General features: G+C 43.6%; 1 protein-coding gene across 23 annotated transcripts in view; it reads left to right on the forward strand.

Moving 5' to 3' along the window:
• Positions 1-14016, forward strand: part of ELAVL4 (ELAV like RNA binding protein 4) — a 75658-nt gene that overhangs the window by 53623 nt on the left and 8019 nt on the right. For all 23 annotated transcript variants that reach the window (XM_015290954.4, XM_015290956.4, XM_025152754.3 and 20 more), the window contains exons 3-5: positions 2909-3012; positions 12192-12345; positions 12739-12964. In XM_015290954.4, the coding sequence (XP_015146440.1) occupies positions 2909-3012; positions 12192-12345; positions 12739-12964 (484 nt within the window). The remainder of the gene's footprint in view (positions 1-2908; positions 3013-12191; positions 12346-12738; positions 12965-14016) is intronic.

The following is a 14016-nucleotide window of genomic DNA, read 5'->3' on the forward strand; positions in this document are numbered from 1 at the left end:
ATAATATTTTTAGCTGGGTATATCTTTCTTTGTTGCTTCTTAGCTGTAAATGTTTAGCACAGTAAAACTTTATGATGTCTGCCAGCAGTCGTAAAGCTCTGCACAAAATGATTTTGGTTCTGGGTTTATTTTCTTTCCAGTTTCTTACTTTGAGAGGTGTGTCTGTCTTCATTAAACAGTGGCTTTCAGGAGAGATGCGCTGTATACTGAATACCTGAAAACACGAAGTAGTCCAAGCAAAAGATCTTTCTGAAGCGGCATGCTCTTAATGGGAAGATTTTTTTTTTCCCCTTCAGCTTCACTGGTGCAAAGTGAAGCATGTGGCCTCATGCAGCAATGAGGATTTGCTAATTGAAGCAATGGCACTGAGATTTCAGACTGCAAAGGGTGTGGGGTCTGGGCTTTTTATCTTCAGTTGTTGGGTTTTCTTTAATTGCCAGGAATTCAGTGTTCAGAGTGCTGAGTAGACATGTCCTAACTTCTTTAGAACAGCCATTAACTGTCAGTAGTTACCCATTCCATAATCAGAAATGTAAGGATTAAATAAAATCTGTGTACCTACTACTCTAAGCAAAATTTTATGACAGTGATTTGTTTAAACCAAGTTCTACAGACATGCACACAAACAGCTTTGTTGATGTTAGTACGCCTTATCCTTTGCCTTGGACAAAATGCCTGTGTATGTGTCCAGTGGTAGTGAGAACTGAGGATGCTGATACCTGAACTTGAGCAATGTTACCAGAGAAGTCCAAGGAGAGGAATGAATGGCCTGTAATTGTACATCACTGTTTTCCTGTTTTAAGTCCTTGCGTGTAGCACAGAAGCTGGCCAACCCCTGTGCCATGGGCGTAGCAGTGGTGGGGCCCTGAAGCCTGTGTTTGGACTGACACAAATCCCAGCACCATGTCCAGCCTCATGTTAGCTGCATGTGTCTGAGGATCAGTGTGTGAGAGATGGAAGAGTAGGCAGATGGACTTGGAGTACACAGGCCCTGATCCCTGTATTGCCCTTTATCTTCTATCAAAACAAGGGTAGCTTTCTAGAGAAGGGCTCCCTTCTCCCCAGGACTGTTCCGAGCAAAACGCGTTAAGGTATGTTTAGATGTACAGGAGCTAGGGCTGTATGGAGTGTACTGGGCAGGCAGTAAGAGGAAGGCATAGCAGGGCGAGCATCTTGGTATTTCTGCTCAGGCAGCCTTCAGTTCATTCTTGGTTAATGCCGTGTAAATCAGGTAAGGATATTTTCAGCTGGGATTAATTCAGTTCTCCAAGAGGACTGGGTATGTTTTTATACTTTTGTCTGAAGTTAAATTGATTGGATGAAATTGCTCCCTGAATATATTGTCATTTAAAACAGCCGTTTCTTACCCATACGCGTGCATGTGGGCACTTCAGGAATGAGCTGCAGTGTTTCCATGGATTTTTAAGGAATTCTATAGCATGGTTAGCAGCTTTTTAGTGCTTTGATCAGATTTTGTAAGACAGAAGCACTCCCTATTTGTGTTACAGCAAGCACTGTATTTTTGGTGGTGAGTGAGAAAAACACAGATGCTTTTTTTGTAGTCCAGGAGACAAAGAAACAAAGCCTTGTGCTGTGGAGGCAGAGTCCGTGCCTGCGGGGTACATCGAGGCGCTCCGTGTGCGGCTGCTTTCTCAGCCTCTGCTTTCTTCCACTGAGAGGGAGCCGTGTTTGTTGCCGTGTGGATAGAAACCTCCTGGCAAACCAAGTCCACGGGCACTGCTGTCCCCCTTAGGGGGGTGTTCACACTCCCCTTTTTGCTGGATTTGCTCACATCCCAGGGATGTGGGCAGTAATGTGGCCGAGGTGCAGGAGGCACCGCTTCCTGCCCAGGCTCGTGTGCTTCTTGCAGTGAGCTTATCTGTGCCTGTGGGGTCTTAAGTACGTGTGCCTTAAGGAAAAACACGTAGCAATTACTGTGTTTTCCAAGTGTGCGAAATAACTTCAGGAGGAGGTGTGAGAGGAAGGAGGGGGAAGCTGTGCTCTTATACTGTGTTCACAGATCGATGCTGCTATATAATTCTTGGGAACTGGAAAGAGCTGTCTTTGGTACGGGCTTCTATAGCCCCCCGCAGACGCACCGCTCTGTCCCTGCGCTGTGTGAATGAGGCTCTCGTAGTGCTGCTGGTGCTGGAGTTACTAACTGGGTCTCCTCTTCCTGCTGCAAACACGAGCAAGGTTTGGCTAGTCAAACAGCAAAAACAGAAGCTGTTGGAATGGTTTTGGCTGCTGAAATGGGCTCCTGCCATCCCATGCACAGCAGCAGTTGTACTGTTTTGCTTTTGCTGTCATCTCATATGCACTGAGGGAAGCTTTAATGCAATCTCTTATCCGAGAGCTGTCCTTTCTCCTCCCATTTCCTGGCTGCTCACTGAGCAATGAAACGAGATGTAAAGGCGTCTGTCTGCTTCCCTGTCAGCTTCCTAAAGGTTGATGTGAAAACATTGTTTCCTAACTTTTGCATTTTCAAACACCTATAGATTTGTCTATAAACTGTAGCATTTGTGTGTTTATAATTTTGGAGTGGTGGTGGCCTCCTTACTGTTCTGGCAAGTCAACCAGTTAGGTTTATTGGGAACTCTTATGTAATTCTGCTGATATCAAGCCTTGTACCTTTACAGTGACCTCTTGGAGGAGGGTGGGGCTTGCTTCCTTCTGTTCTGCAAGTAGAATCTTCAGAACGACAGCTTTAACATCAGAAGCCAATATAAAAGTTTTGGGTGGTAATGAAGTAGTGAAGAATGGCATACAGACCATAGGGGATAGCAGTGGTGAAAGGATCAGTGTAAGAAAATGTTGATTGTGTTATTGAAAGCTGTGTGTGCTTCCAGGGGAAAAAAAAACCAACAAAACACTGAGTCCTTTTTTTCCTTGTTTCTTGTTTCAACAGGGCAGAGTTTAGGATATGGATTTGTTAACTACATTGATCCAAAGGATGCAGAGAAAGCCATTAACACTTTAAATGGACTCAGACTCCAGACCAAAACCATAAAGGTAAGACAAAAAAAAGCCTTTTGCTCAATTCAGGAAGAGGATAAAGTAGTTGAAAGAGTTTTTGGCAATTTCACCACTACTTTAATCTGTCATTGCAAGGGGCATTCAGCTAACAAGCTCCTTCTTGGAATAGGGAAAAGATGTGCAGGAGATGAAATCTCTTCTCTAAAATTGCTGCTATTGTTAAGGAGCCTCCTGTTACTTCCTCTCCTTTAAAATGTTGTAGTGAGATTTAAATGCAGAATAGAACAGCCGCAGTGATGCTGTTACCATAAACAGATGTAAAATACAGGACCGTGTATTTGTAATTAACTTGCACGTCTTCCTTTGTCTTAATGGAAGTACCTTCACATGGAATTAGTCTTCAGTGACGCTTGTGTCATTAGCAGGTATTGAGGGTATATTTCTCAAGTTAGGATATTTCAGTCTCAAAAAAAAAATCTCCATTTCCCCATCCTTAGTCTGATTTACTCTTTTAAAAGCTGGAGGGATTAGAGATCCCACTGATGTCTCTCATCTCATTGTTGTAATAGACCATTAGTTATTCAATGACCTCTTTTAGTGGTCTCACAAGAAAAGCAAATTTCTACAGTCGTGTTGTTTGCTGCCTGGCTGAAGCTGTTTCAGAAAGGCTTACAGAAGATTTCTGCATCCTGAGATCTGATAAATAGTGCATCTTAGGACATATGAATGAAAAAACTGGAGGGGACAAAGCAGCAAATGTGATCCAAACTGAAGTAGATTTGAGGATGCTGAACTTGGATTTGTAACATTTTTCTTAACATTCTTCTGTGCTTCAGTTGTGCTTAAAGGTAGTTCAAGAATATGAAAATAGAATAATTTGGTTTTGAAAGCATCCGTGGAACATGAACCAGTTTATCTTAAAGAAAGTAACGTATGGTCAGTACTCTTTTTCTCTCTAAAGGTTGGGGTTTAGGTGGTGGTGTTCTTTAAGGCTAAAGTACTTTTTAGTTCCTTGGCATCACTGAGGATTGTTTCGAGCGAGCTTTCCCTGCTCTGGCTGGTCCGGAGCAGAGGTTCTGAGGGCTTTGAGCATAACAGTTGCATGGGCCTTACTCCTTCCAGGTCTTCCTTAGACCAGACAGGTCCATCTCATGGATATGAATGCAGGCTGTGTATCTGAGTGCTCTCAGCCTAATTTTGTACAGTTAAACGGAGAGAAAAATGTACAGGAGAATACATGGCAGAGCAGCAGAATCTCTGGTCTTATCTGCCACTGCAGGTGGAAATGTGTGCTTGGACTCAGCACTTTATTTTGCTTACAGTTAGAAGCTGAGCAGTAAGTTGCTCTCCAGATTACTTTTACATTGTCAGGAAAAGTAAAATATTTGGAGAACACTTCCTGCATCATAAATACTTCATTAAAAACTCAGTACAGGTTAATGCCACACTTGTTTTAGATCTTTAAAAACGGGTCTATTTTGAACACTATTCAGCTTGATCGGAGGTGCTGCGTTTCTTGTCCTGAGAACTGATTTTGTGTTGTACATTTCTTATTTTTGTGAGCCGGAGCAATGCTGTTCTGTTCGATACTCCACAGTTACAGAACCATGCAGGCTTAAAAATAACCTCCAAAAACTCCTCAAATGATTTTACATTCCTCATGCATGCACTTAATTAAATTGCAGAATTAAAAAGGGAAGGCTTAATAGTTTATCTTTAATAATGAAATCTTGTGCTACGCAGAAACCTACAAGGACAGAACTTCTTTTTGCCAAATGTTTTTTCCTTTATTTGTTATTCCCTTCAAATTTTATGAATACCAGTAGTTTATTAGTTAGGGATTTATTTCATGCTTATTAATAGCTGCAAGACTTCTTTGGAGCACATGGCATTTTGTTGGACTCCTGAAAGCTGTTAAATCTAATAATGAGCAGAGATCAACCTAACCTGCATGTACAGGAGCTGCATAATTTTGTCAGGGGTTGGAAGGAACTGTATGGACGACTTTAATGTGCTTTTAAGCATCACCGACAACCAAACCAAAGGAGTCTTCTCTTGAAGTAGCCAACCTTTGTACAGAGGGACACCAAACCAGCTGCCTCTGACCTTGTTCTTAATTGCAGGATTGTGCGTGGTTACCTCATGTTACTTACAGCTTTTTGTACTTGTAAGTTGTATCATTGCTCATTTAGAAAAAAAAATTTCTCTAGATAAGGTCTGCCTCCCTGGCACTGCTGTAGAGAAGGTGGCTTTCCTGTGTTGGTGCTAACCAAGCAGCGAACCACTTTGTCCCCCATCCTGGCAGTGCCACCAGCCATGTCCCCACTGCCTGGAGCAGCGGAGCTGTGCTCGGCACTGTGATGTTCTCCTGCTTGCCTGCTTCCAGTGCAGCACTGCCCTGCAGCACAGTGGGGTTCCCTGCCAGGTTCTGGAGCATGTTATCTCCTGGAACTGCTCTGCCTGATTACTTGAGCCTGTTACTTTAGTCTAGCTAAGATGTCCTTACAGTTATTAAACACTTGCCTCCAATGCATTAAAAAAGTTTCTCAGATGATATATGGAGAGGGACTTGGCATATAATTCTGTAAGCTAAAAGTAAGTTAGTTTAACACTAGAATAACATTGAAAGGGAAAAGTAGTGAGCATGAATTTATGCTGTTCTTTGTGAGCACAGCTCAGCTTTTGTTCTGTAGAATGAGTCTATAGTGCAGCGCTGATGGATGGGTTGAGCCCTCAGCCACCTCTGCCTGTCTGTGGGTGCTGGGTGGCCATAGCCTGCACTAGCATTTCTTCAGCTGCATTTTTATCTGGCAGCTGCCTGGGTAGCAAGTTCACCTAAATAAGCTGTGCAAGGCCTTTCAGAGGCATGGATTACTTCTGCACCCCAAGGTCACCTTGGCCCTGCTGGCTGTTCCCTCCCATCTCCTTGCTTCAGCAGTCCTGCGTCTGTGTGCCTGGGCTGGGTGATAGCTGGCTCCAGGGGGGGGGCTCACATTTGCACTTGTTTTTTGACCCCATAAGCCTTAATTCCTGTTGATGAGAAGAAAAATAATTTCAGTAGCTTCCAGTTCTGCACGTGTCCCCAGATCCTGTCCTCCTCGCTTCTGTAACGTCTCATGGCAGCCGAATGATCTCTCTTTCTCCTGATGCGTTGCAAAGCGGCCATGCTGGCTCCGGAGGATGTGGCTTCAAGCAGGATCAGCAGAACAGCCCGGCACAGCCTGCTCTGCTCTCAGATGTGCAGACTAAAATAACCGAAAGAAGCGCATTCTGTTATTTCATTGTTACGATAAATAATCCCTTCTCACTGAAGCAGCTAAAATATTTATGTGCATTTTATTTAAGTCAGTGATGCCCTTTCAAGTCAAAGTCGAGAGGTGACTATTTGCAGAAATCTGTTTGGGAGAAGCAAGCATTGAAGGAAGTGTTATGCGTTCAGTGGTAATAGGTTATACATGTTCTGTTCCTCCTCAGCTGATTGCAGGGCATGTGTTATTTGTTGTTTCATAGCACCCTCATTTTGTGAGGGGGGGGAAGGGCTTCACTTCAATTTTGTAGCTGAAGGTTGGCATAGTTCTACAAAATTTAGAATGAGGGAAGATGGAGCATGTGTTGAAATAAATGTATATTCCAGAAATCGAATCTATTTTTAGAAATTAAATTTGCCCATCCATAAAAGCGTATGAAAGGTCACTGCTGCTCTTGAAGATTGCCTTGCAATTCAGTTGCATCAAATCTGAGAAAACAATATGTGGTGCATGGGGCAGAGGCTGCTTAAATCCTACACTTCCCTGAAAAAAACTGGGCAGCGTCTGAAAGGACATGAAGGTGTTCTGCTATTTACTGGTGATTGAGGTGACCTGGTTCACGTTGGGGGATGCTGGAACAAGGGCAGATCAGAATTCTGAAAGCAGGTCTGAAATAAAAAGATAGCAGCTGACCACCTGAAGTGCGGGCTTGTATCCCCTTCTCCTTCCTTTTCTGTCGCCTGAGAAATAGGTTTGTTTTTTTCTTCTCCTGCAGGAGCAGGTAACATGCTGTGCCAACTGCTGGAGTGGAAAGAACCCTCTGTGAGGGGAGAAGGAAGCTGGGTTCTGTGAGCCCTGAATTCCTTCTGGTTCTGTCTTAAAGCTTTGGTGGACTTATTACCAAAGCAATAGCATCATTCCTCTCTGGTCGGAGGCTGCTTCTGCATCTCAGGTTATTCTAATTTTCAGTTAAGTGTAGAAATAACAAGGGATAGAACTGCTGCTACTTTTCTGTTGTTATGTTTACTTTTGCTTTAATCTGTTCTGATCGATAGGATGGGGTGGTGGTAATTGAAAACACAGCAAATAGGTCTGTGGGAGAAAATACTCCTGTATTTTCTGGAAGTGAAGTAACAGCGTTGCTGCTCGGCCGTCTGGTTGCTCTGGTGTTTCTCTAAAGGCCGGGTATTTCTACAACATCCAGGCTCTGTCTGCCTGTGCAGCTCGTGGTTGTCTGCCAAGCTGCAGCCTGTCCCATTGCCATAGGATAACCAGAGATCAGCCACCTCCAGTCCCCCGTGCTGAAGGAACAGCTGTTGGTGGTGGGTCTGAGCAGAGCTGTGGGAATGTCAGGAGCTGAGCATAGGGATGGTGGGGCTGGATGTGCGCTGCGAAGGTCTGCGTGTGCTGCTCCACGGAGCTGCGGTGTGTGATGCACACCTTCCTTCTGTGGAAACTCAGGTTACGGGACGTGTAGCTGTGGGTTTGGAACATGGCTGCTCTGTGCCTCCTTTGGTCATCAAGGTAATTGCTTATCCTCAGCTTCTGCATGTTAGAATCCTCATAAGAGAGGTGTATGCCACAGCTGCGGCACGCGGATAAAGCCTTGGATGGAAGGATTTTTCAGATCTGGAAAGCTGCGATGAAGTCTGAGGTGTTTGCTCTTTAATGGCTTCTGTCTGCATTCTTGCTTGGACTTCAGTGCTGGTTAACAAATCCCTTTGCCTGTAGTGATGATGTGACTCAAAGGACCTTTCAGGGGTGAATTTGAAGGCTCAGATTTGGCTCCACTGCTTTCAGCGGGCACCAGAGAGTCTTTACCTGTAGTTTCGTGCATCTGCTCTTAATTGAAATGTCTTTTTTAACTGCTTCAGTTTTGCCAATGAGCTCCTTTTCATTCTACAGAGCTGGAGCAATTATTTCTTAGCCCTGCTCTTGGTACAGCCTGAGTGCCTGCAGGTTGTCATCTGTGGATGCTTCTCCTAAAGTGTTGGGATAGACTGTATCTCATCAGCAATCACGAGTCCCAGCAAAACACCACTGAATTGCTATGTGGTGAAGCACTTTGTCACTCCCCAGAAGTCCCTGTTATTCCCCTGCCATCCCCAGCCCAGGACTGGGGACAGGAGAGAAAGCAGTGCCTCTGACATGAAGGCACTCCAGATTGTAGTTCTTGGGTTGGTTCTGACCAAGCGAATTGTGACTGAGTGACTGAGGTTTTGACACGGGATTGAGGCATGGGTGAGTGGCTGTGAGGAAATGGTCTCTTCTGGCTGTAGTGAGTTGTCTGGCATTATGTAGATCATGATCAGAAAGTGAGATTGTGCTTGTTTACGTGTGTGAAGCTCTGACCACTTCTGTTGAAGTGCTTCCAGTGCGCACCGTTGCCATAGGAGGTGGTGGACCCAGGACAGGTTTGTCCCCATTTTGTGTAGTTGGACCTTGCATGAAAACTGAGTGACTCACCCCAAGGTCACGCCAGTGATCCTACATCTGTGTTTTGTCTGCATGATAAGCTCTCAGCCTTTCAGAAACGTTTTTAAGGTCACAGCGAAGCTCAGAACTTCTGAAGACGTTACACAGGAATTTCTGGAGGCCGCCCGGAGTGTCACTTAACAGCGCTGTCCTCTGGAGCGGGCAGCAGCCAGGAGGTCGCTCTGGTTCGTGATGTGACAACTTTGACAAGTCCAGGATTAGCATTTGAGCTGAAGGAGTCTTTGAAGAGAAACAGCAGCGAAACAGTTAGGAGCATCGTTCTTGAAATGGTGGCTGATAACATTCAGAGCCGTGCCTTGGAAGACAAATGGGATGCGTTCATGCCTCTAGGTGCCTTTGTGGGCTCTCTGACTTGGAAAGACCAGACTGCATTAATTTACGCGCTGGGAAGTCTGGAGGTTAGACATTTTTCAGAAAGTTTTCTGCATTGGGAAATGGTGGGGAATCAATAGGGAAGATAATTGCTTTGACTTGGAGATTCTTCTTTGCTCGTGAGCGAAGAGAATGGTTCTTTACTGTGAAAGGTATGAAATACTGGACCCTGTATCTCCCCAGTAGTGTTTGTAGAGAGCAGTGCAGCCTAGACTCTTGAAGGCAGCTCATCCTGGAGAGGAGCACTTACAGGCTGATGCTCACAGATGAGAGATCCTAGCTAGGGTGTCGTTTTCCACAGTTACACTCTACATATTTTAGAAACTAAGGTCGGTAAGCTGTAGAATCAGATGGTATTTTACCTTCCTTGCAGAGGAACAAAGAATCATCTTATGTAGTGAAATGCAATATCATGTCCATACAAACAGACAAACACAGAACTAATGCAGCCTTATTCCTGAGTGCTTTATAGTTCAGTGATAAAATGAGAGCTGATTTCAGCACTCATTTTAACTTCCATAGTATGTTGTTTTTGGTCAGATGGAGGGAGGGTTGGGATGGATGCTTTCTTCCTTAGGTAGTTAATACATGGAAAGACATCCCATCTTCAGCACTAACTGAATAATAGCTTGAAAGCAGGATCGTGTGGTGTAACCAATCGATTTGTCATTGGCTGACCTGAGAGGGAAGATGAAAAAGATTCAAAAGGAGATAAATAATTGACACTACCGCCTCATGTCCGTTCAGCTTGCAACCTTTTCTCCTTGATATTAAAGAGAGCTGAGTTGCTTTTGGCAGCTTCTTTCTTTGGCCCAGGCTCCCCTGCAACCTGAGTGTTTGATTGCAGGAGGAAATAAGAATTAGATCTGAGTGATGATGCATCTTAGATGTACTGAGAGAAGATGAATTTCTGAGCATGCAGGCTCTTAGCTCTGCGTTTCTGCATAGCCCACAAGAAAAGAGCTGAGCCTTTTTTTTTCTCCTACATAGAGGTGTGTTTATGTATTTATATATAAAATGTCAGGCACTCAGTGCTCTGGGAAGTGGTGTTTTTGCATATCCCAGTACTTTTCATCTTCCCTGTAATGTGGCATTTGGTTAATGAATGTGCCAGAGTGAGAAAACCCAAAGGAAACCCCTGGCTGTTTTCCTAGAAACTTTATTAATTTTGCAGCGCTCAATTTTGAGGAATAGGAAAGGTCCCTACCCCTGCTCCAGAGAGGCTCTTAAGTGTTTTTTAAATTGTTATTCCTGAAGCAGGTTAAGCTGTAGGAGTCTGAACCTTAGCAGTGCCCTCTTAAGGTAAGGCGCTTGCAGGGTGCAGAGAGGTTCTGCTTGGCCCGATGTTGTGGCGTGGGCCTGGCTGTGGGCAGCTGGCAGCTCCCTGACCTCAGGAGATGGGTTCAGTCCCATGCTCGGCACCTGGTGTGGGGCTGATCCTCCAGCCTGTTATGTGACCGTGCTCTGAAACTCAAATGCTGACCCTGCTCCTATCCTTCATGCCTGGCAGCAGGTCTGTCAGTTCTGGGAGGCCTTGGAGCTGGGCCTGCCTGTCTTCCAGAGCCTATGCCAGATCACACCGTGGCCATGCAGCAGTACTTGCCTGAGGGGTGAGTGTGAAGCCACCAAACCACACGCAGCAAAACTGATTTCAAGCACCATGTCTAGTCTTTCCCAGCTTGTTAGGCCTGTGTGCTTCCCCTGAGCTTGTCTCAGTTGATGCAAATGTTTTATTTAACCTCTTTTTTTCTATCCTTCCCTAAGTGCTTCTACCTCCTTCTTTTAGCGTTCTCTCAAAATGTTAGTTTGAAAAGGTTATGTATAAATGTACAAGTTATAAAGTTGCCAAAAATATTAAAACGAGAAATCTTGAGCTTGTCTGCTATTATGTGCAGAAGCAAATATTAGTCACTCACATCATTTTCTGTGTTGAGTCAACATCTGTTTTTAGGTGTGGAGGGCATAAAGACAACTCTTTGACACATAAAACACATGAAGACATCCATTTGACATCATTTGTGTTGGGGCTGAGACTGGGGAAGACTATCACTGAAAGCGTTACATTTGTGACAGGACCCCTCATTTCTTCCAGGAGGCATTTTAAGACATACAGGAATGTACTGATCTGTTTATGTTTAAATCAAGATGAAGCGCAAAATATTCAGGTTTAGATCTGACTCTGTTTCAGATATGCTGTAAAGTAATTCTTCATGATCTGTGCTGAATGGTTGCAATTAGGCCTTATCCGGGAAGTGTTCTTGTTCAGTTTGTTATGCTAAATGCGTATATCTTAATAGTGCAGAGGGCTTTTCATGCACATACTGCAGTTTACAGATCTGATTACAATTTATAGATGAGATTTTTCTCTGAGCTCTGGATTTGTGTTTTTGTAGGCAGAAGAGCAGTGGAAGGATTTGATTTAATAATTTTTTGATGGCATACATGCAGTGCCTCAGCTTGCTTTTCTTGTTTATTTGGTCATAATATTTTATGGTCTGGTTTGGGCTTACAGCGCAAGGGAACTTCTTGTGATAAACTGCAGATATGACAATGAGTGTCAGTATGCAGTTCCCTGAGCAGATGTTCATTTAGCTGAATTTCACCAGTGCTCTGCTGTTCAGCAGGAGCAGGTTTCGCCAGCTCAGGATGAGAATACAAAGAGCACAAAAGATCACTCTGTAAATAACCTGATCTGTTTCAGACACTTGAAGAAAAGCACCCTAGAACTTGAGGATGCTTTGTGAGTTCTAAGGTTATTGCATATTGGATGCAGTACATCATCCATACACCCACAACTCATGGGGGTAAATTTACAAAGCAGCGCGTGGGAGGTCACACATTAATCTGCCTCTGAACAATAACTACTTTGTGCGTTTGCTTAAAGAGCCCTTGCATTTGTGTCAGTCTCCAGCCGCCTTTGTTCTCGTAACCTATCCTGGTTTGGTTGGTTTGGTTTTCTTGACAGGTAGCACCTCGGCTCCAGGGCTGCTCAGCCTACTGCATGTAGAGTTGATTCTTGTGGGAGAGAAAATCTGTGTCTTTAAAATGCGAAGGGCAGCTCTGCTTACTAATAGGTGTTCCTTTTGCTTAAATCCCTAGGTGTCGTATGCCCGTCCAAGTTCAGCATCAATCAGAGATGCGAACCTGTATGTCAGCGGCCTTCCGAAAACAATGACCCAGAAAGAATTAGAGCAGTTATTCTCACAATATGGGCGCATCATCACCTCACGGATTCTGGTTGATCAAGTCACAGGTTAAACAAAAAAAGTTTCCTTGATGAGTGCATGTTTTTTCCAGATGGTAAAATTGCAAATGCTTGCTGGTGGTCAGGTTTAAGATGATGGGTTTTTTTTCTAGCGTAAAATAAAAATCCAGTACTCTGTAGTTGATACTGCTTAGAGCTGTACTTGGTTATTTCTTTAATGGGGGTTGGAAAACACAGTGGTGCTTTCTTGAAATGATTATATCAAATATTGTAGGGTCTGGTTGCAAGGAACACAACTGGGGAATGGTATTTTTCTTTATTATAAGACTTATCTTAATTTGCAAGCAGTGTGTTAAATCAAAATGAACGTTCTGTTTCATCGTGGCATAGATGAGGCTGTTCCTGCATGTATTCATTTGTTTGCGTGTTTCTGCTTCCCAGGGGTTTCTCGAGGTGTGGGATTTATCCGTTTTGATAAGAGAATAGAGGCGGAAGAAGCCATAAAGGGACTAAATGGCCAGAAGCCTAGCGGTGCTACGGAACCAATTACTGTGAAGTTTGCCAATAACCCCAGCCAGAAAACAAGCCAGGCACTCCTTTCACAGCTGTATCAATCTCCCAACAGACGCTATCCTGGACCGCTCCACCACCAGGCTCAGAGATTCAGGTAATTACCTGGAAAAGAACTGAAATTCTACCAGCGACGACGATGTGGGGCAGGTGCTGTGCAGGAGAAATGTGCTTTAGTTGCGTAGGCTGACCTGATTTTCTTTGTAAAATTAAATATTCTTTCCTGGAGAATGAGGAGGAAAATCTGCTGACAGCAGTAGTCATGTTGTATTTACTAAAACAGCTGAAGTACTGTACTATTGGATCTCATGAAGCCTCATAGAAAAAGGGAGGACAGAACAAAGTTACACTGATAATCAAATGAGCAGTGACTACCCTGTTCTTAGCAATTTTTTTGGTAATGCTTTTATTTTCTGCTGTATTATTACAGTTTTGATGCAGCCTAGACTTTGATGTTAATGACAGCGGATTGGTAGGAGGAAAAAAGCTGAGTCTGTTCCAGTCGGTAGCAGTATCATTAAATTTAGCCTAAGATATCTGCTCTTACTGTGAAGAGACCTTGTATTAGTGCTTGATGTGTTTCCACAGATAGCTTTGGAGATACTTCATTGTATATATTGTGAAGACACTGATTCCATCTGATACACAAGCCAGTGTTTGCAGTACACGTCCTCGTTATTCTTGTAACAACTTTCAGGCAACTCACCATCCAAATCTAAGTCTCTTTTTGGGGAAAAAAGTGAATGTTTCCGTAACTGAGTAGCTTTACCAAATTACTCAAAAGTTATTGTAGTTTTTTAGTGGCTTAGTGCAAATGAATGGAGATCATAAAGTAATTTGACTGATTGAAAAGCAAACATTTAGTGTATCTTACGATGCAGCTATGTCCCTTGAAGTTACAGCTTAACGTTCTGTCAGTAAAGAGCTTACAGAAAGCAGATGACTGTATCCATTCTGCAGAACTTGGTGGTCATTTAGACTGATGCATTGTGCCAGATTGTTACTAAGTGTATCCTAGTGGAGAGACTACGTTAAAGTAGTTAAAATCAAGGTTTTCTTCAATTCCATTCATTTCGTACTGACATTCTTTCTGAGTTACCTTGGAAGGTGAGCAGTTGAATTATTTGCAGAGATTTCATAATGCTGTCT

The sequence above is a fragment of the Gallus gallus genome, chromosome 8, assembly GCF_016699485.2.
Source record: "Gallus gallus isolate bGalGal1 chromosome 8, bGalGal1.mat.broiler.GRCg7b, whole genome shotgun sequence".
NCBI lineage: Eukaryota > Metazoa > Chordata > Aves > Galliformes > Phasianidae > Gallus > Gallus gallus.